Consider the following 21762-nt stretch of genomic DNA (forward strand, 5'->3'; position numbering starts at 1 on the left):
TCGAAGAATCAAACTTTCGAGATGAATTTTGATGCCAAAACTTCTTATAAGATATTTGTCATTATAAGATATTTGTCGAGGATCCAACTTTCAAAATAAATTTTGAGGCGAAAGATCCTTCGAGTCATTCATGATTGAAGCGATTCCTTTCTATAAAATTTATGTCGACGATTAAACTTTTAAGATGAATTCCAAAATAACTCTTTTACGCTATCGTACTTGAGGTGGATTATTCATTACTAGAGTTACTCTAACAAAACACGCATAAAAAATATACCATATGAGTCTTCTTCGATGCTGAAGTCAATACTAATTGAGTTTTCTTTTTTAAGTCATCATAGTCTTGTATTTAGTACAAGTAGAAAAGTATTTTTAAAAAATTTCTTAATTGATGTTAAATGTGTTGTTATCTTTCGCTAATTATGTTTTAGACTTAAGCGTCGTAGGGTTAGGGTTGGAAAACCACCCTCGACCCTGGTTTTTGTACATGTGACACATCGAGAGTATATACTTCCACTTTATGATCGTAATACTTTCACCTCGGGAGCTCAACACCTCTATCTTGAAACTATCTTTGAGCCATCTCGATGCCACCTCAGTTATCTCGAAAATATTTCAAAAATCCTACATAATATCATCTAAATACTTAATTGAGAAGGTTAAATTTGTAGAAAAAAATATTAGCGATAGTTAGACCCGATCAATTCCTTTGTAATCGTGTTGCCCTAATCCTAAGTAATTAAGAAAAATATTCATCGAGAATATTCTTTTAGGATTTGACTGGGCATGATTCGACTAATTTTAATTCATTATTATTATTATTATTATTATTATTATTATTATTATTATTATTATTATTATTATTATTGACTACAATACAACTTATTGGTAGCGAATATTATTATCCCTCTCTCATAAACATTCTCGATCCATTTTTTTTCCTATAAAAATGCATGTCTATATTCCACCTTTTAATTAATTCTATTATCATATCCTTTCTAAATGCGTTCAAAACATGTGCGCCGTCCACATCTCATCCAACTATGAGTTGCCATATTTTAATTTACGGGATGACATCTGCCGTAACATCAAAAAAAATCAATCCAAGTTGGATTGGATCAAATGGGAGCATCAGCGTCTTCGTCGTCTTCCTTCACCCTATCCAAGTCTTCGGTCCTTTTTTACTGTCTATCCCCACATTAAAAAAGCTTAAAAGCCATGGCACATGCTTCGCATGGGGTGCGGTAGTTCTCGGCCTTCAAATAATTCACCTCCAACGCCCATTCCAAGAATGTTCAGTCCCACTGCTTCACATTGACTAGCCACGCCCGACGCTCACCTCACCTTCTAATGGCGATCGCATGCCCAAAGCTTCAGCTCCGCTTCCTCGGCCTCGCCCGATCCCTCCCTTCTCTCGGTCGGCAACCTCTGCCATGCCTTCTTCCTGCTCGATCCTCGCCGATCACGGTGCTACGTGCGGTCCGCCGGACTGCAAAAGCACGTACCTTGTCGGCGGTCAAGGATGATCAGTCTCTGTCCTCGATCATCACCGAGCTCGAGCAGGAACAAGAAGAAGATGAGACGGCGGCTGGGGAGGACGTTACCCGCCGTCTCCCTGAGAGGTGGAGTGAGATCCACGGCCGCGACGACTGGGCAGGTCTGCTGGACCCCATGGACCCGCTGCTGCGGTCGGAGCTCATCCGCTACGGTGAGTTCGCGCAGGCCTGCTATGACTCCTTCGACTACGACCCCTTCTCCCGCTACTGCGGCAGCTGCAAGTACAACCGCCGCAGGTTCTTCTCCAGCCTTGGGTTGGAAGGGATTGGCTACGAGGTGACACGGTACCTGTACGCCACCTCCAACATCAACCTCCCCAACTTCTTCACCAAGTCGCGGGCGGGCGCCAAGATCTGGAGCCAGCGGGCCAACTGGATGGGCTACGTCGCGGTGTCGGATGACGAGACCACGGCCCGCCTCGGCCGCCGCGACATCGTGGTGGCGTGGCGGGGGACGGTGACGAGGCTGGAGTGGATCGCGGACCTGATGGACTTCCTCCGGCCGGTGAACTCGGTGGGGATCCCATGCCCGGACCCGTCCGTCAAGGTCGAGTCCGGGTTTGCGGAGCTGTACACCGACAAGGACCCGACGTGCCGTTTCTGCAAGTACTCGGCCCGGGAGCAGCTGCTGACGGAGGTGCGGAAGCTGGTGGAGCTCCACAGCAGGGCCGGGGAGGAGGTTAGCATCTCGGTGACGGGGCACAGCCTGGGCAGCGCCCTCGCGATGCTGAGCGCGTACGACATCGCGGAGATGGGGCTCAACGTGGGAGAGGACGGCGAGAGGGTGGCCACCACGGTGTTCTCCTTCTCCGGGCCGAGGGTGGGGAACGGGCACTTCAAGGAGCGGTTCGAGGGGCTGGGAATCAAGGCCATCCGGGTGGTGAACGTGCACGACACGGTGCCGAAGGTGCCGGGCATCCTGTTCAACGAGCGGGTGCCGGCGTTCCTGCGGAGGTTGGCGGAGGCGCTGCCGTGGAGCTACAGCCACATCGGGGTGGAGCTGCCGCTGGACCACAGGCGCTCGCCGTTCCTCAAGGAGACGGTGGATCCCTCCTGCTTCCACAACTTGGAAGCCCATCTGCACCTACTCGACGGCTACCACGGCAAGGGTCACAGATTTGTGCTGGCCAGCGGGAGAGACCCGGCGCTGGTGAACAAGGCGTGCGACTTCCTCAAGGAGCATCACATGGTGCCGCCATTCTGGCGGCAGGACGAGAACAAGGGGATGTCCCGAGCTCACGACGGGCGGTGGGTGCAGACCGATCGGCAAGAGGTCGACGACCACCCCGAGGACACGCAACATCACGTTCAGCGTCTGGGTCTTGCGGACGATCATCATCATTAGCTTAGGCAAAAAAGCAAACACTGGAGTCGTTCTGTTTGCTCTTCCTTTGTGGGGTCGCAGTTGCGTGCACAGGTTTCGGATCTCCTCCGCATTTGAGCTGCGACGAATCCATCCACTCATCTAAATTACGTATCTATTAATCTCTGCGTTATAAAGAATAAAAAATTCTCTAAGCTTTTATCATATAATCCTTTCATATTTGACTATTTCAAGCTCAATCGAATTTCTTATATTCAAGTTACACTAACAACGTCATAATCAAGTTATACTTGAGTTATATTCATCAATCTATTAAAGATATATTAATTTTTTTTATTTATTTTTAAAATTTATCATAAAAATAAAAAATTAGTAGAATTCTTATTATAATCATATTGTAGTAGAAATTTTAAAATTTTTATTAGTTAATTATCCTAAAAATATCTAAAAAATAGTAATTTTAAAATAGGTTAGGTAATAGAGTTGACTGATTTTTAATTTTGAGTGTAACTAAGTCAATATAGGAAATATGAGATAGGAAATCTAGGATTTTATGATTAGTTTTATGATGAATTTAGGATAATTTTATATAAAAATTAATATATTTTTGAGGATAACTTGAGTTTTTTCGTCTTACGATGAATTTAGTATACTTTTATATGGAAACTAATATATTTTTTAATATGTTAATGAGTGTAACTCGAGCATAATGAGCTTTTCAGGATAATTTAGGAGAGTTATATGTAAAAATTAATATATTTTTTAAGATAACTCAAGTTTTTAATTTTATGAAAAATTTAAAATAATAATTTTATATAAAAATTATATATTTTTTAATATGTTCTATAAATAAGTGTAACTCGAGTATAATGATTTTTTGAAGTCACGAGGAGAAAATAAATTCAAAATAAGAAATTTTTCTCAAAAGGTTTGCCCTAAATATTAATAAAATGCTATACTCATATATTATAAGGTATCAGCTCCCTATTCCCTCGATGTTTTTATTGTTGCTGAACCAAATGATCATGCAGGAATCTGAGAAGAGGTTCAGTATTGCAAATCCTAATATCACTAAAATGTTTTCGGTTGGATAGATGTTAATTATCTTGATCAGACATTATTATAACATACTAATACTCGTTACCGTTCCCTATTTCTGGACCCAATGATCATGATGGACCTGAGGACAGGTTTGGCATTGAAAAGTTCATTATCACTAACTCGATCAAACATTACTATAGTATGATTTAGTACTATCCACCTCTGGTATAAGTTCATCGTGAATGATTCATATACTCACAGCATCATAATTCATGTTTGGTAGGTGGTAGACTAGTTGTTGATCACCAACCTGTATGTAGTAATATTGCACTCGCAGAACATGAACAAGATCTAAGTGGATGTTATACTGTAAACATTGAAGTTCTGATGTACCACAAAATTATTCATTGATATCTGATGCAAAAATTGATTCCAGCAGTTACAGTATCTTACATCTGAACATTGAAAGAATCATTTACAACTCAAGTACAACTTTAGTGGCCCTCATTACAACCTTTTGATCTACAAGGGAAATAAATAAAGAATCACTAAGCAGTTTCAACATTATAGACCTATTGATGATTAAAAAGCATGAAAAATCATTGAGTCATAAGCCAAATGGTGCCTGAATCTCCCAGTGAACCTCCAGTGAGTAAGCTGGAAGTGATGCATCAATCATGTTTTATTTTTGTTAAGATATGATATGTACACATGTTGTGATGCAGGCATACAGATTAGAGGCTGAATGTTGTGTGGTGGCAGAACTTATCAACCTACATATAATTAGGTTTCTTCTTCAAAAACTTTGTAAATGAAGTCGCGGAAACGTTTTGAATACTGCTTCGGATCAACAGCTGATATCGAGGTTGGGTCATACTGGATGGACTTGTATGCATGTTCAAGCTTTTTGCTGATGTCATAGTCCTGGAGAATATCTATGATGCCGAAATACAAAATTACATCGCAGAATTCTCCTGTTGGTTCGATAATAAGCAAAGGGTCACCCTCATTCCTTCGCACTATTAGTTCAACCCTAGCTGGCATATTCACACCTAATTTTATTGAGGCCCACCTGCATTTTCACATATAAAAAAGACTTAGAATAGTTTTAACCTTAAATGTGCTTGGTCCATTGTAACTGGCAAAAGATATAATATTTCTAGATTGTGCTACAGATAGAAGACAAAGTATATGCAACTCATTAAATGATATTTAACTCAAAGATAAATAGCTAAACAAGAACAAAAGATATTAGCAAAGAAACATAGTAACATCTCTAGAATCCTTGGTCACTTCCAACTGGGTTTATCTTGTACATTTACCTGGTTACTCTTGTAGTCATTATAGAGTTTTTCCAAATGCATGGGCTTGATTATTGATTATAAATTAATCCAGGGGAAGCATAACAAAATTGATAGAATTTTGAAGCCACCTTTCGACATAACATGAAACTTCCAGATTTGGTACCCAAATCCTAGTGATGGCAAATCTAAGCTAGAAGGGGCTTATCTAGAAGCTAAAAGGATTAAGTGGCTGCTAGAAAGAAACATTACTGAGGAAAATTATATAGTACCAATTGACTTGGAGATGTGTCCAAATGAATAAAACAACTTCAAGTCACCTTTGGAAATACTTTGGTTCTTTATCTTGAATTAGTAACTATAACAATACTTACAAGAGAGAACTAATATATCTAGACATAACAAAATTAAAGCCTCAAAATGATGTAAACTTGGTCGCCCTTTCTTCTCTAATGAGGAAGTTGCTCTTGGGAAAAAAAAAGAAGGGAGGGGGGGGGGAGTTTGTGGGGTCAACAACGTTAGCAGTGGGAGCAAGATTTTGAATTGTTATAGCTGCTTTCTATTAAAACCATCTCTGAATTCTGCCTTCCAAACCTTTTCATGCTATATGCATCCTATAAGAGCACAAAAGTTGAGAAGGCTTGATTTAAAGATTTTACAGAATCTTGCAACTATTTGTCAATTCAAAGAATAACATTGTAAATCATATATCCTTAACAGGAATTAGATGAAAAATGAAATTGTCATAAAAACTATTGGATTGGAAGAAAAAATAATGTAAGACTTGGTTGTTGCTGATGAATCCAAGAAGCAACACCTGAACTTACTCTTTCTACAGAGAAGCAAAGATGGAACATAATAAATGTTCCTCTAAGAAGAATGGCCACTTCAATGATAGAAATGCCAGAAAATCAATGTCAAAAACCTCGAAACTCCATCAGTCACTTCTAAAGAGCACCATGAGGACACTTTGACGCTATATTTCACCGAGTGGCATTTTCAAAATTCCTGGATATCCAGTTCTAAAGTTTTAATCAGGGACTTGGGCCGACCAGTGCAAAATATAGGCTAGGTAAGAAGTGTCAAGATCATAGAATGATGCAGACACAGGACATAAATGAAAACAATAAGGGTAACTATCTCATCTGGTTATTATGAAAAGAGAAAAGTTCAAATTCCTTTGGGCCCTTTGATAGCTTATTGTTAGGACATTAACAGCATATAGGAAAGAGATGATTAAGAGACATGCTTAGCATCACAAAAACTAAAGGCCCATTTTGGTCAGCCTTCAACCTAATCATGACTTCTTTTATCATCTACTTTTTTACTTTCATGATACACATGCAAAATCACAGTGGTACTGCAGTTGAACCTTACAGCATTTTCTGCAGAGCACAAAAAGGTTGAAACAGTGACATGTACAATATCCATTCAAGTAGATGATATTGGATTGGATCCAGAGATGATGTATATATGTATATGTCTACATATATTGGCATTTGTATCAAAATTTTGCCATCTGAAATCTTAAGGATACAGATCTGAATGGTTTAAGATCTATCTGTATCTCGAATATGAACATTAGCATGTAACGGAAGTGTTAAATTACTTATACTAGCATAAAAAGGGAGCTTTCTTAGGTTTTTCCAAGTACAATATATTCTTCTTCTTACCTTCCTATTTTGTCCATGTTTGTTAAAAAATATTTATATTAAAGAAATACCATTTGTTATGTTTGAATTAGCATTCTAACTATTTACTAGTGATATTTGGCATATGCAATATTCACATCTATGTCTGCCTTACATATTAAATCCATATCTGTGTACATTTTATTTAAATTGGTAGTCGTTCTAAACAAACATGGTTGCAAAGCTCAGCATCTATTTAACATCCATACCCAAATCAGTGATTGAAAGAGGCGCTCGGGCGCTCGCCTAGGCGCTCGGGCGAGGCGAGGCGAGGCCCGAGCGCCTCGCTAATGTCCTAGGCGGCGTGCTTCAAACAGGCGCCGCCTGGGCGCTCGCCCGAGCCCAGGCGCTGGGCGCTTCGAGCGAGCGCCTGGGTAAACCAAGTGACCGAACCAGGATTTTAGGTCTGGTTCGGTTGTTAGTTGGTTCAATCGAACCAACTAAACCGATATAACCCTTACCTAACCCTAACCCGCTGTCGCTGCCGCTCCCGATCTCGCTGCTCGTCGCTCCTGCTCCCGTTGCCGCTGCTCGTCGCTGTCGCTGCTTGCGCCTCTCGCGAGCCCTCCCGCGAGCCTTCCCTCTGCTCGCTGTCCTTGCTCGCGCCTCCCGCGAGCCCTCCCGCTGCTCGCGCCTCCCGCGAGCCCTCCCGTTGCTCGCGCCTCTCGCTCCCTTTCCCTTTCTCGCTGCCGCTGCTCGCCACTGCTTCCCGCCGCTCTTAGATTTTATTAATTTAATAGCATATTTTTATTTAAATTTTTAAATAATTATATTTATTAATTATATTATATATTTTTATATTTTAGTGCCTCGCTTCGCTCGGACGAGCACCTGGGCGAGCGCCTAGTGCCTCGGGCGTTTTTGGACCTTGGCGCCTTTTGGCGCCTAGCGCTTTTTAAATCACTGACCCAAATTCATATCCACTTAGAATCTCATACTAAAGAATATGGTACAATTGATATTCATACTTGAAATTTTATCTACTAAATTACAAATGAATATATGTTGCTCCAATATTTAACACAGAATTGATCCATTTTGACCTGCATACTTAATCTGATGTAACTTCAAAAAAACACTAGTACGTCGATTAACACCTAAACTGATGCGGTATACATGTCTAAATAGAATTAATTTATTTCTTAGATTTTTTTATAAGATTATCCAAATTGAATGGCATCTAGCCATTTAAATTCTGAATAGTCATATTGAAAATTCATGTGATAATTAAAGAAACAAGTACAATAAAAAATGAGAAGACTTCACACCATACCGTGTTGGATCACAAAGAAACTGATCCATATCTGCTCTTGAAAGGCGGGGTGTTGCTTCATTTGTATTATTAACATCACAGGAATCTGTGGAAAAGGAAATAGAAATTATTAGGAATTTAGGATCAACACTAGTTATAAATAAATCTATATCTTTTTAGTTCGAGAAGAACCATCAGTTTCACGGGAGGCTGATGCTTCTCTAAAATGGACTCCCACCAAAAGACTGTAATCCATTATCCTTTCCTGCTCTAGAAACTCACAGTCTCGATCAACTTGCCTATAAAAGAGAATGTAAGAGGGCTCGAAGCCATAAAACAACAGGCATTTTGAGGGAATAAGAACGTAAGATGGCAGTAGCAAAGTTTAAAACATGAAGCAAATCATGCATTAGAACCTGTGAAATTCCTGAAACCAAGACTTCTGCAATCGGAATATAAAATTGAGATCAAGGTCCTTCAGAGTAGTGTTCTCATCAATCTCTGCCTCAGGTTTATCCGTCGTACGACCATGAGAAGAACCTTTAAGGTCAAAACGCCTATGGATTGGATACTCAGAACAGAAGAGATTGCCCATTATGACAAAACGAACCTAATTAATTTACAAAAGAGACATGTACTAGACATCAGCGATATGTTGCTTATTGTTTGAGCTAATGTTGAATGTGTAAACAGAAAACCAACCTTTCTCTGAGTAGCCCCAGTTAATTTCACACAGTGCAGACCAAAAAATTTGGTAACTAGAGTATTCTCAAAAGCTCGGACATGGTTATAGTAGGCTGGAAGCATCCTCAGAAGCACCTATGAGAAGGGCAGATAAGAAAACTGCAACGTCGATTAAACACATAATGACATCGAAAATAAAAGAACACACACCTTTACTTCAGATTTCTTCATTGTTTTTATCATGTATCGATCATCATTTGTTAGGTAAAAGAAGCTTCCACTTTTTCCAGGAGATGAAAGTTCCCGAAGGGCATCATTTCCGCAGATTGATATCATATAATCAGCTGGATCAACCTTGAAGAGCTTGCGGAGAGTTCTAAAAATCCAGTATTTGGACAATGAGCTTATTACGTCAGAATGCAGATACGTGATTGAAAAAGAGAAAAAAAATACACAATACGGGTTGGGGAAAAAACATTTTGCAAGCGCACCTGAAAACTAGTGGGCAGTAATCCTTCCACTTAAAGTCACAAGACTGGTGTGGGGGTGTTTGTTTTGTTCCTTCAGGAGGAAACCTTGTCCATATCTTTTCTTTTGGGTCAAAGGCTGATGCTTTCAGGTCAAGTGATTTGGGTTCAGGTTGCTTTCCTACTGCTTGCCTAGATCAAAGTCCACAACATATAAACAAATAATCATTATATCAAGACCTTTAAGAGGACATACAAGAAGTAAGCATAGCCCAACATGCTTTTTCTTTATTGTGACAGTGATTCTTTTCCACTTCCTTTTATTTTTCTAAACAACATGTGCCAATGGTTAATGTGATTCACTTCATTTAAGAGCAAGATATAGACAATGAAGTGAAAGCAAGAATCAACAATGTGTCATTCTGCTTCTTTAAGATATAGATGTGGTGAACATCATCATTAGCATGGTTAGAGAACTTCACCCAAGAAAATAAGAAAACTGTCTTTCTCAAAATGCTAAATTTGCTTGAATAAAAAGGATTGACCTAGTTGGTGTATAAGTTTAATATACCAAATTCATGTCTCCATATGGAATTTGTATCTCTCTTTGATTAAGCATAGCCCAGAGGATGAAAGGATAGACCATATGACATGTATAATAAATGACTCAAAAAATGCACAACACAGGACTATTGCAACTGTTCATATGCTTTGTCTGCAACTTTCAAATTTTTTATTCAGAGAAATCAAGTACTAAATCTAATCACAATTTATTTCCACTTCCTTGCCCATAATCATATTTAACAAATGATAGAAGTTATTGATTAATGGATGCCATTGGTTCAAAGATAATCATCATAAATAGAAGATTAATCTGCATCTTATCACATAGAATAAATCTTTGCAAGTTAGACACTATAAAGTAATGGCTTCAATATATTTGTTTGCTCATCATTTTCTTGTGAGATGAGTATGTATAGTCTAAAGAAATGCCTTTTTAGATCAACAAAAGAAGCCCAAACATAGAAACTCAGATAATCTTAGCTGATAATCTAGTGAATATCACAAACTACAGTGATGCAGGATGATTCTTCCGTGGTTAGTGACAAATCTCGTGTTTTTCCTCTTTCTGGGTGCCTAAAACACTTCTCTATAATCTATATACTATCTAATATTAAGATACGACTTCCACAAGAAAGATTGTGATACCTGATACCAAGCTGCAGATTCAGCATAAGGTCATAATTTTTATGCCCCTTTGAGATAGGCTCCCCTTGCTTCTTTACCTCCCTGAGCGGCGACCTTATCGGTTGATGAATCCTCCCTGCCCCTCTCGACTCTGCCTCATCTAAATGAAGCTCGCCTACAAGGTCATCGACACCCTTGTTCGCTCCCCCTACCTCACCATTCTCAGCATCACAACTGAGAAACTCAGAAGAGTCCCAGAATCCGCTGGTGCTCCCAATACCGCTGATTGTACTGGAATGGCCATTATGCTTTATTGTTGTACCCCCTGTCGGGAGCATCTCTACTGATGCTCGCCTCCTCCGTTGAGCATCTGGTGACTTGGTAGATTTCCAGGCTGCCTGCTTCTGCATGAAGTCTGCCTCAATGCCCGACCAATTTAGTGTCTTCTGCGAAGGGAGAATGGATACGTTCTCACCCTGGGAGACCTTGCAATCTCCAAGGTCCGCCAAGAAGACCCCATAGGGATCCCGGGAAGTGGGGGACGAAGCAGTCGGCGACGAGTAGTAGACACCTTTCTGCTGGAGGCTCCCGTTCTCCTTGCTCCAATACCCAATGTAAAGCCCTCCGTCAGCCCAACGGAAATTGCCATTCCCCTTTGGGAGCCCGTCCTCCCACCCGCCATCGTACCGATTACCGTTTGCCCAGACCAGGGTGCCGCGGCCGTCAATGACGCCGGCCCGCCACTGCCCGACATACTCGTTCCCATTCTTCCACACGTACCTTCCATGCCCATCTTGGTTATCGGAGCGCCACTCCCCATCATAGTAGTCGCCATTGGCGTAGGACTTCACCCCGTGTCCATGCTTGAGGTTCATGGACCAGGTGCCGCGGTAGGTGTCTCCGAGGGAGCTGGTGTAGGTGCCGTACCCGTCCATGAAACCAGACTTGAACTCCCCTTCGTAGGTGGCACCAGACGGCCACGAAAACTTGCCTTTCCCCATGGTCTTGCCGTGGCGCCATTCGCCCTCGTACATGCATCCGTCGGTCCACAGGTACTTGCCGGTGCCATGCGGCACATTGCCGCTCCACTCCCCGGTGTAGAAGTCGCCGTTGCCGAGCAGGCGCTCGGCGTGGTAGGCCCCCTCCGGGTTGTCCACGGGCAGGGGGTCCGCCGGGGTGGCGGCAACGGGAGGGAGGTCGCCGCAGGACTTGGGGGTCGCGGCGGGTAAGTCGACGTCGTCAGCGTTGGCGACCGACATGGAGGAGAAGAGGCGGCGACGGCGAGCGGTTTGCTGCTGCGGCTGCTGCTGGGTGCAGCGGACGTTGGACTCCCAAACCTTAGTGAGTATGTTGTCCTTGAACATTCTCCAGTCGTTTATCTCTTCTTTCACTTCTCCATCGAAATGGTCTCCAATGAATGATCCAATATCTTGAGTTCAATTTTAGCCCTTTTTTTCTTCTTTGCTCGAAGATTATCTCATGAAGGGAGGAGATGCTGGCTGAGAGTGGTGGAGTTGCGCCGCTTGCGGACTGGGGGCTCCGGTTGAAGCTCCGTGCAAGGCTCGCAGACCAAACATCTGGGAGGAGGAGGACGAAGTGGAGCACATGGGAAGAAGAATGGAAGGACAAATCCATCGTCCACGATTGTAGGGCGAGTGCTTTCGACAATGGGCAGGAAAGCCTCTTATTTTAGGAGACGACAACGGCCGCAGAGACAGAGAGAGATGGGGTCGTTGTCTACGGTCTTTCTTTTTATATTTAAGTTATATTTTAACCATGATAAATAATATGTACATATATTTGCTGGGATATATATTACGATCAACATAATTTTATATAATATATTTTATAAATAATATAGGGTGATTTTTTCTGAATTTTTTTTCGAAATACTTCGGTTTTAGTTATTTCATTTGGTGTCTTTTTTTAGGAGTGCTAAAAGATAATTTTTATGATATAATAAAAAAGAATAACAGAGGTGAAGAGCGTCACAAGAGAGCAACGAATACAATAATTTTTAATTTAATCAATAATATAAAAAATTTTAGAAAAATAAAATGATAATAATAATAATAAAAAAGAATTAAGAATATGTCGAATTCTACTCAATAAATCAAATCGATTGACCATCTGATTTCTAATCGATCGGTCCAACCACAACTTTATAGTCCGATGGGATTCATCGTCACGAACCGCCCGCTCTGTGGATAACGGCCGGACGCCCGAGACCGCGGCCACGTTAGCCCACCCAAATCCCTCTATAAGACGCGATGGATAGCTTCGGACTTCGCAGCAGGCCAATATGGCGCGAGCTGCCCTCCATATTTCCATGGCCATCTCTCCCACGAAATGTGGCGAGAATGGCGACAAGTCGGCCGAGAACTCCCGCGTACTTATCCTGGGAGGAACCGGAAGGGTCGGTGGCTCCACGGCTACTGCTCTATCGAAGCTCTGCCCCTCCCTCCAATTGCTCATAGCTGGACGGAATCGGTAGGTCAATCTTCTTACTCGCTAATTCGTAGTAGTTGTGTCTCGTTTCCAATCTGATTCTGGCGGAGATCTGTACTGAGGGCGTCAATTATTCATCGGCGGTGACGATCTTATTGTTCTTTGGTTTCAATTCGAGAAAGTGACTTGTTCAAGCTCTAAAGGCAAGATGTTGTCGTCTAATTATGACATTCAAATAGCTATGAACTGATACATATTTGACTTACCCTTGCATAAAAAGCAAAATCATGTTACAGTCCTTTTAGATGACTAATCTCTTTCTGTTCATCTTGGGGTACGTGTCTCATACCTAAGGGAACCTTCATCGTGGCGCTGGTAAAAAAATAGATATAGTACTTATGTGGGATTGTCTATGCCTATTGCCTAACCACCTGATTTATGGAGTAATTTTCTGTATTTTTTATGATTTTATATATTCTGGTCTGCATCTATATGTTACAAGAAAGCCATTACAGTATCCATTAGTTATAGGTACCCAAAGAGGATGATATCTGGTTCTGAGGCTACTGTAAAGAAACTCATGTAACTTCTAGGTTTATTGAACAGGTTAAATTCCTAATGAATATTCATGTTGGATATGGATCTTGTAGATATTCATAATAAATATTCATGGTGGATTTGCCCATGTGTTATTTGGATGCATTTGGAATTTCCAATGTTTTTATGTCATATTATGTCGTGCTTTATTTTATGGTTCGTCAGGGAAAAAGGTGCTGCACTTGTATCTAAACTTGGTAAAAATGCCGAGTTTGTTGAAGTTAACATTGAGAGCACAAACATGTTGGAAAAAACATTAGAAGGTGAATTCAAGTCTCTCTTTCTTTCTGTTCTTTTTTGCCCACTCACGCCTATTGCTTTCTTCCGACGAAACATACACTCTACTATATGAACTATGTGTTTATATGTATACATTTAAGAGCAATATTGGTGTGTAGCATGTACATTTGTAAGTATTTACACTCCCAAATGGAATAACTATTTTATAGTATATAAGCACAGTTTGGATTTTGTTTGTTATTGGTATTTCATAACCATAAGTTCCTTTTTCTTTCTTGTTGATTGTCTTTCTCATTCTGTCTAGGGAATGGTCTGTTGTTCAATGTGCCGTATCATGCTTAGCATACAGGTGCATCAACCTGAAATCGGCACTAGGAAATGTTTGACCATTGGCTTCCCAACAACTAGTAGAGTTAGTCTGGAAATGTGAAAACCGGTGAGGCCACTGTGGAAGCTAAAGTCACTTAGCAGGTCATTAATTTTAAAGGAGCAGAAAACATCATAATGTATCTGTTTCCAAGTCGTGAACTACTAGCTAGCAATGTATCTGACTATACAAACTAGTAAAGGAAAGGAGACCAGAAAACATGAGGGAAAAAAAAAAACTCTAGCACTTGGATGAGTTATATCACTATCAAGAATATCTATCCTAGTCAGTCGTTGATAAGCATTTGGATGTGTTGAGCAGGGCATATTATTGCACAAAACTAGGTTTTTTTGTTGGGCTACCATTAGATATGAGTGCACCCGGAAGTTATTGAAGATTGTACCATTTCATTTGACCAATCTGTCATCTATTTTCTAAGGCCTTATCGGTTCAACTAATTCTTTAGCATAAGGCCTAATAAATTTGACCATTTCTTCAGTATATATGTGTCTATTATGATGACATTAGCTTATCGTAAAGCGTCGGATGACCAATTACTTGCAGCAACTCTTCCACATATTGGAGATACATTGGCACCACCATCTTTTCATCAATGAGAGCATGTACTCATTTGGCATGATCTTGGATTGTGTCATTTCAGTTCAAGTTCTATACTGATCTAGAGAAAGTAAAGGCGACGTTAAAGTGGCCTGTTAATATCAATATGCAAATTCTACATGGGTTCTTCAACTTGGTAGGCAACCACAGGTTCGTTGTGTAAAAATATGCAAATTAGCAGTGCCAATCGATGTCACTACTCAAGATGGATACTTCCATATTTATCAGTGTTGAAGCAGTGAAGCAAGATATGACATCGCTCCATTGTTGTCACTTCCTCAGTTTGGTAAAACCTCTGAGAACTAGGTGAACACATTTGAGATCTGGATTGGCACAACCTTAATGCAAAATGTCCCTTCATGGCATACTTTGGCAAGGCTTTAGAGGGAAGATCAAGAGCATTATTTACCCATGAGAATGAGATTCTAGTTATTGTGATAGCCATGGTTTTAAAAACAACCATACTGGTAGTATGGTTTGATTTTTACACGTCGAACAGTTGACCAGTACATGGACTGGGCAATTTTGCCAGATCTGAGCATTATTAGCTTATGAGAGTGACGTTCAAGACTTCAAGTGGTAGTGATAGCCAAGGTTTTAAAAAATCAATCACACTAGTCAAGATAGTTCAGTTCTCTGACATGCCAGATGATGTAATTTTGCCCAGTGCAATCCTGAATGTAGCTTACTACCTGGTAAGCTTGCTGCACAGTGACTTTATCAGTACTGAGGTATACTGGCCAGAAAGATTTTTGCCCAATACTAGTACCTATCGTCTTTTCCTCGTACCATCTTCTCTGCTGCTCTTTTTTTGTTGCTTTGCTTCTCCTCCTTGACACCGCCACTGCTCCTCTGCTGCTTGTTCACATCGTCATCTCTCCTCCTCCTCCTCCTCCTCCTCTCTCTCTCTCTCTCTCTCTCTCTCTCTCTCTCTCGCTGTGCACAGAATAGTCTGGCTTGTATTGACCCAGCTAATAGTCAGTACACTATGCAGTATCAGTTTCTGATGGTCTGATCACCAATCGGTAATGAAATCGGACTGAGATTTCAATCCTTGATGACAAATGTATAATAGTGGAGGCCATGCAAACTTCGTCTTTGATTTACCATCAGGAAATACATCTTGAAAGAATATGCACTACTTCAACACAAAACAGATGGTTGTCAAAGCTTATGGGATATGATTATGTAATCCAATGTAGGTGAGGCCTGCAGAAATGTAAATGAGCTCTTTCGTTTACCTAAGCTCACCTGATTTTTTTATTTTTTTCTAATAATTGTCAGCAATAATGAAACATGATTATATCAGCCTTGATTTATCAAATATTTGCACATTAATGGAATTGCTTAAACTTCTTTAAGGTTGATTATTACCACAGTTTAAACTCCAGATGTAGATTTAGTAGTTCATGCTGCTGGACCATTTCAAAAGGCAGAGAACTGTGGTGTGTTGGAAGCTGCAATATCTACAAAGGTGAGAATACCTTTAATTTCTTTTTCCATGATGTGATCCATTACTTGTTAATTCTTTTTCTCGTTAATCTTCTTCCATTTTACAAAAGTATTTTTAGTCAAAGTAGTCCTCAAAGTGTATTCTTTGAAAAGCAGACAGCGTATGTGGATATCTGTGATGATACAGACTATTCACAGAGAGCAAAATCCTTCCATTCAGAAGCAGTGGCTGCTGGAGTTCCAGCAATTACAACTGGTGGAATTTACCCTGGAGTGAGCAACGGTATTACCATAGATCCATAGTTCATTTGATCTTTGTGCAATATAAATCCCTCTGTACCTTTGATATTTTTGGGGCAACTTGCATCTATTATTACTGATTTTAAGATCTACGTTCAGTTTCACTATTTGGATTTGTCATGTTGTTTTATGAAATGCCACTGCCTTGTTGCCAGCTGCAAAAAAACACTAGTTGCATGTACTATCATGCATATACTTTTCATTTTTCTTATTAAATAATAAATTATGAGAAGATAGGGCAATAGGAAGATTGCTATGCATATTGTGCACTTCAAATTCTCTGATTCCTTGCTGTTTTAAAGATGACCATCATTCCTGTGATAATTGTCATTGATTGATTTTGATTCCTGATAAATTGCTAGTGAAACTTTATTAACATTTAATGTTGGCTTATTTCTTACAGTTATGGCAGCTGAGTTAGTTCACTCTGCCAAATCTGAGAATGCTGGTGAACCAGAAAGGTTAAGGTTAGCATTTCTTTTGTCCCCTTGTAATTGAAAACAGATGTCGTCACAACAACATAGCTACTCCAAGCAAATATGATGGTTTAGAAGATCTAGTTGGTTTTCAAGGGAATATTCCTGCAGATATGATGCTTAGATTTATAAAAGAAAGGGTTTCAAAGGGTTTCTTTTTTCCCCTGAGTGTGTTTGATTGCCAAAATATGGTCTCTCTGCTTTTGCATACACACAATATTCTGATTTCTGGTGACCTTTGATTTACTGTATATAACTTAATATCCACCCTTTATATGACATAAGTGACCAGAAATCAGAAGTTATGTTTATACATACAGAGAGTTATTTGGCATTTCATTTGTTTCCAACATCCCTTCATTTGCGATTAACTAGTGATTTTACTCTTTATTGGTCAAATGAATGAATTTATGTTCATTTATCAGGTCCATGTCTACAAAAATATCAAATATGCAAGCCATTAACCATTGTGTCTTCCATCAGATTTGCTTTCCTCGCACTTTCCCACAACAAAAATAGCCCAGATTCTTTTTTCTAAAAAATTCTCTGGTTTTCTAATGCCACTTACATTGCTCAGAAGTTATCCTCACTACTGAGCAATCCTAAGTGTCCAATTAATTGAAGTTTTTCTCCACCAACAAGGGAGCTTATTATTTTACAGATTAATATGTGCATATTTCTACCCTTGGTATGTATTCGACTAGCTCATTTACTGATTGCAAAAATTTACATGATAGAATATAATTTGCTCGACTGAGCTAATTTAGATGCCTGCTTCACTGATACATGCCTTCAGATTTTTCTACTACACTGCAGGTTCTGGTGGTGCAGGTCCAACAATATTGGCGACTAGCTTTCTGCTGCTTGGAGAAGATGTTATTGCTTATAATAAAGGTCAAATGTCTAATTCTTACAAATGTCAACACAATAAACAGATTTTCCAAAAAAGACATCGACTAAGATGACTTCTTTTTTAATCAGGTGAAATGATCAAAATGAAACCATATAGTGGAGTTCTCAACATTGACTTTGGAAAAGGGATTGGAAAAAGGGATGTTTACTTACTGTAAGTTCATTTAGTTTTTGAATGACTGTTAACTAATGATTCTAGCATTATTCATCAGTAGTTTGCACAGATTATTTTACAAATTTACCACGTTGCACACTTTAACATATATGATGTATCAGGTTGAATATAAACTGCCTGGTCAATGTGGATCAGTGTTCGTGTTTTTATCCACTTCAAAGTCTTAAAATGCCATATGTTTTTTCTAGGTTAATATATTTACTTTACCATATAGTTCTATGTCGTACATCATGGTAATGTGAAGATTATTGAACTTCTTAATATTTACATATCCAACTCCCATTCAATGGATGTTTTGCTATTTAGTAATCCAACAGCCAACCATTTACCAGGTATACTGTAATCAGTCAGCAAGAAGACTAGAGGATGTCTTTACTAACTACAAACAGTGTTGTACTAATTAGAAATGGAAAAGTATTTTTTCGGAAAACTAGTTTTCCAATTTTCTGATTTTGTGATATATTTTTGTTTTCCAAATCCTCCAAAATTTTTTTTGCATTATGTTAAGCTTCATCATTGCCATCGTTGCCACCATTGTCACACCATTTCCATCACTATAATGACACTACGGTACTATCAACTTCGTTTGGCTCAAATCAATAACCAAAATACTTAAGCTGAAGTTGATAATAGGATTCTCATCAGACTTTTATAAGTTAATCATAATTTATCTACTTCTGATGTGGAACTGATTGGGGTGATGCATCCTTCGTTGTATATATTGTTATCATTGACACTCTCACCATCACTCCTTTGTCTCCAAATTTGTAGTCAACTCTATCACTATTTCAAATGTTGTCACCGTTACTACTACCTTCACCATCATGACAAATTGAGGATGAGAAAGAAAATAATAAGATATTTTTTGGGTTTGAATAGGTGAACATATTATATTTTTCCATAGAAAAATGTACTGGAAAATATAGATAAAAAGAAGATGAAAGTGAAGAAATGTTTTTCGAAAATGGACATGGATGTTCCTAGCTTATGGTTATAGTGGATAAATTAACTTCTATATGGTTCTTTATTTTAAACTATGCAACACGCTTGAAAGTTTTCAACGGTGGTATCAGATCTTACCTACTACTTGTTTTATCATGCACATTTTAAAATCTTTGTTTCATTTTTTCATTTCATTTATGTTTCATCATAGTAACAAATTTAAGGATTTTATAGATACATAGCCATGCAAATGTCTTCCTAATTTTTCTAAATTTAGAAATGATGCAATCCAGGATAAATTAGTGGATAGCAATGATTAAAGATCAGTAAGAGTCAATCATCATATATTTTTATTACTATTTTAAGTTTTCAACATCACGTTGGTACCCATTTCCTTCACATGAACATGTGTCATTAGAGTATAGGCCCCTGAAAACTTCTTTTGCTATTTCTGTGAATGGGGTTCCATACTTTCTGTTTCTGATCTGCTTCTGTGATAAAATATTTTTTCAGGAACTTGCCTGAGGTTAGGAGCACTCATGAGATTTTGGGTGTGCCAAATGTCAGTGCTCGATTCGGTACAGCACCCTTCTTCTGGAATTGGGGAATGCAAGCTATTGCAAATTTTGTTCCTAGGGTAAGATCCTCCCACACAAATAACTCTCATAACTTGTCCTGCACCACTTGGTAAAAGATTCAATTAGTTATTCTTCTCACTCACCCTATGGCTTCCCTGAAAATAGTTTGGCTGTGTAAAAGCCAATTGCACCTCTTGAACTGATAACGCCTGTAAACATGACAATAGCCCATTCACACAATGAATGCTATTGGACATATGGAAATTTATGTGTTAATGTGTGTGTAACTACATATTATTATGCCTATATGGCAAGAAGGTCAGTCGGAAAAAGTGAAAAGTCCAAGTAGAGAGGAAGAACAAGGGCGATTAGTTACAGTAAGAAGGGTCCATTTGCCTCTGAATTTCCTAGAGAAGTTGCTCTCAGTAGAGCTTAATGACATGAAATGATCTCTCTAATGAGTCCCAAATAGTTCAAAACTATTTATATGTGGACCTAGTTACAGATTTATAGATCTGCAGACATTTGGACTTGATACATTTGCTGGAGAAGTTTTGGAGATGTCATACAAGTGTATTTATGATCACTCTCTCCGGTTAAATACTTTTTTCATATACAGGAAATTCTGAGAGATAGAAGTAAAGTCCAGCAGTTAGTTCAGATATTCGACCCTTCGGTGCGAGCTATTGATGGCATTGCAGGAGAGCGGGTAGCAATAAGGGTCAGCACTTCATGGGTCTATACAATCTTGGTTTCCTGTTAACTTATTACATTATTTTCTATCAAACTTCTTTGTCATGTCCAGGTTGACTTGGAATGCTCAAATGGAAGGAGTACTGTTGGTTTATTCACTCACAAGAAACTTTCGGTGTAAGTTCTAGCCTCTGCCCAATACATGTTCACATCTAGAATGTATTCTTGCTTTAAGTGTCTGTCATCTGATCATATATAAGCTTTGTTATAAATATGTATTCATTTTTGGAGTCCTCTGACAATCATCATATATATAAGTATACAAAACACTTGCAATCAGACCAGCATTGTTTGTATGTATACCGAAGTTGTCATAAGACTCGTCGTATATATAAGCTATGTTTTAAATATGTATACAAAGTTTTTTTTGTATTATGTTAAGCTCCATCATTGTTCCATGCTGGTCTTGTTACCTCTTTAAATGCTTGCCTTAAGCCAGGAAAATGGGTAGGAAATGTAGTATTCTTTCTTTTTGTTGCTGTCATTTTATGACTTCAAAAATTTATACTTTGTAATGGTGCTATCAGATCGGTCGGATATTCCACTGCTGCTTTTGCACTAGCAGTTCTTGAGGGGAGCACACAACATGGTGTTTGGTTTCCAGAGGAGGTAATTAACAGCACAAGTTAATGTTCGTAAAATGATATTCTCAGGCATAAACTGTTATCTTTAAGTAAATGAAAGTTGAAATGCCAATGAAAATTTTGGATTCAAAGACAATACTTATGCTATGCAGCCAGAGGGGATCGCGATTGATGCAAGAAAAGTGCTCCTTGAACGAGCCATCGCTGCCGAAGGAACAATAAACTTTGTAATGAACAAGTAAGTTCTTCTGATCAACTCGAGTTGAGTTCACTGCGAACAGCATGATTCAGATCTGTTTTAGCTCAAGTTTAAATTCCTTTGACAGGCCTCCTTGGTTGGTGGAAACTGATCCGAAGGAGCTTGGACTAGGAATATATGTATGATGATGGTCTAGTGACACTTTCAGCAAAAAATGATTTCACTAAGCTCATTATTCAAGATTTTGGAGACCCAAGCACTGAAGATGAGAATTTGCTTTCATGGGTGATCTTTTAGCTTCGTGTTTGTGAGGTCAAATTTATGAGCCATACGATGTTGTAACTTATGTTTTGTCAAATTATAATCAATAACAAATTTCATTAATTTCAATGGTATTATCAGATGATAAATCGGGATATGGGATAATTACTAAGTTCTGAAACAATAGGTGTTATACCGATAAAAACATGTGATGGATACATACTCGAACCAAATTTGGGATGGATTTATAGTTAAATATTGTACTTAATATGCATAAAACAGTGAAGATAATATGATACGTAGCTGATTTCTTAGATAAGAATGAGTAAAATAACTAAAGAAAATATAATTATATA

The 21762-nt window shown here is 39.1% G+C and overlaps 3 protein-coding genes across 3 annotated transcripts; 2 read left to right on the forward strand and 1 right to left on the reverse strand.

Moving 5' to 3' along the window:
• Positions 1-1281: 1281 nt before the first annotated feature.
• Positions 1282-3089, forward strand: LOC135597553 (phospholipase A1-Igamma1, chloroplastic-like). Its single transcript, XM_065090650.1, has one exon. The coding sequence runs from the start codon at positions 1351-1353 to the stop codon at positions 2899-2901; it is 1551 nt and encodes a 516-aa protein (XP_064946722.1). The 5' UTR covers positions 1282-1350; the 3' UTR covers positions 2902-3089.
• Positions 3090-4404: 1315 nt separating this feature from the next.
• On the reverse strand, positions 4405-12125 carry LOC103971932 (phosphatidylinositol 4-phosphate 5-kinase 4). Its single transcript, XM_018820448.2, has 8 exons — positions 10526-12125; positions 9341-9508; positions 9060-9225; positions 8868-8984; positions 8582-8775; positions 8358-8464; positions 8187-8271; positions 4405-4993 (listed from the first exon to the last, which is right to left on the reverse strand). Exons 1-8 carry the CDS (start codon positions 11866-11868, stop codon positions 4705-4707), a joined length of 2469 nt encoding a protein of 822 aa, XP_018675993.2. The 5' UTR covers positions 11869-12125; the 3' UTR covers positions 4405-4704.
• Positions 12126-12755: 630 nt separating this feature from the next.
• LOC135597554 (uncharacterized) lies at positions 12756-21535 on the forward strand. The gene is made up of 13 exons (XM_065090651.1): positions 12756-12994; positions 13715-13812; positions 16166-16248; positions 16383-16509; positions 16930-16993; positions 17799-17896; positions 17984-18068; positions 19545-19668; positions 20229-20330; positions 20415-20479; positions 20890-20971; positions 21099-21184; positions 21273-21535. The coding sequence occupies exons 1-13, from the start codon at positions 12807-12809 to the stop codon at positions 21328-21330; spliced, it is 1260 nt and encodes a 419-aa protein (XP_064946723.1). The 5' UTR covers positions 12756-12806; the 3' UTR covers positions 21331-21535.
• The last annotated feature ends 227 nt before the right edge of the window (positions 21536-21762 follow it).

Source organism: Musa acuminata, chromosome BXJ1-11, assembly GCF_036884655.1.
Source record: "Musa acuminata AAA Group cultivar baxijiao chromosome BXJ1-11, Cavendish_Baxijiao_AAA, whole genome shotgun sequence".
Classification (NCBI taxonomy): domain Eukaryota; kingdom Viridiplantae; phylum Streptophyta; class Magnoliopsida; order Zingiberales; family Musaceae; genus Musa; species Musa acuminata.

Bases quoted from the DNA above. Each gene is read 5' to 3' on its own strand.
- LOC135597553 (XM_065090650.1), top strand. From the start codon at position 1,351: ATGGCGATCGCATGCCCAAAGCTTCAGCTCCGCTTCCTCGGCCTCGCC.
- LOC103971932 (XM_018820448.2), bottom strand. From the start codon at position 11,868: ATGTTCAAGGACAACATACTCACTAAGGTTTGGGAGTCCAACGTCCGC. The intron at 9,226-9,340 runs GTGCGCTTGCAA...CTGGATTTTTAG, and splicing joins TACTGCCCACTAGTTTTCAG to AACTCTCCGCAAGCTCTTCA. The intron at 8,985-9,059 runs GTGTGTGTTCTT...CCCTTCTCATAG, and splicing joins TGAAGAAATCTGAAGTAAAG to GTGCTTCTGAGGATGCTTCC.
- LOC135597554 (XM_065090651.1), top strand. From the start codon at position 12,807: ATGGCGCGAGCTGCCCTCCATATTTCCATGGCCATCTCTCCCACGAAA. The intron at 12,995-13,714 runs GTAGGTCAATCT...ATGGTTCGTCAG, and splicing joins CTCATAGCTGGACGGAATCG to GGAAAAAGGTGCTGCACTTG. The intron at 17,897-17,983 runs GTCAAATGTCTA...TTTTTTAATCAG, and splicing joins TGTTATTGCTTATAATAAAG to GTGAAATGATCAAAATGAAA.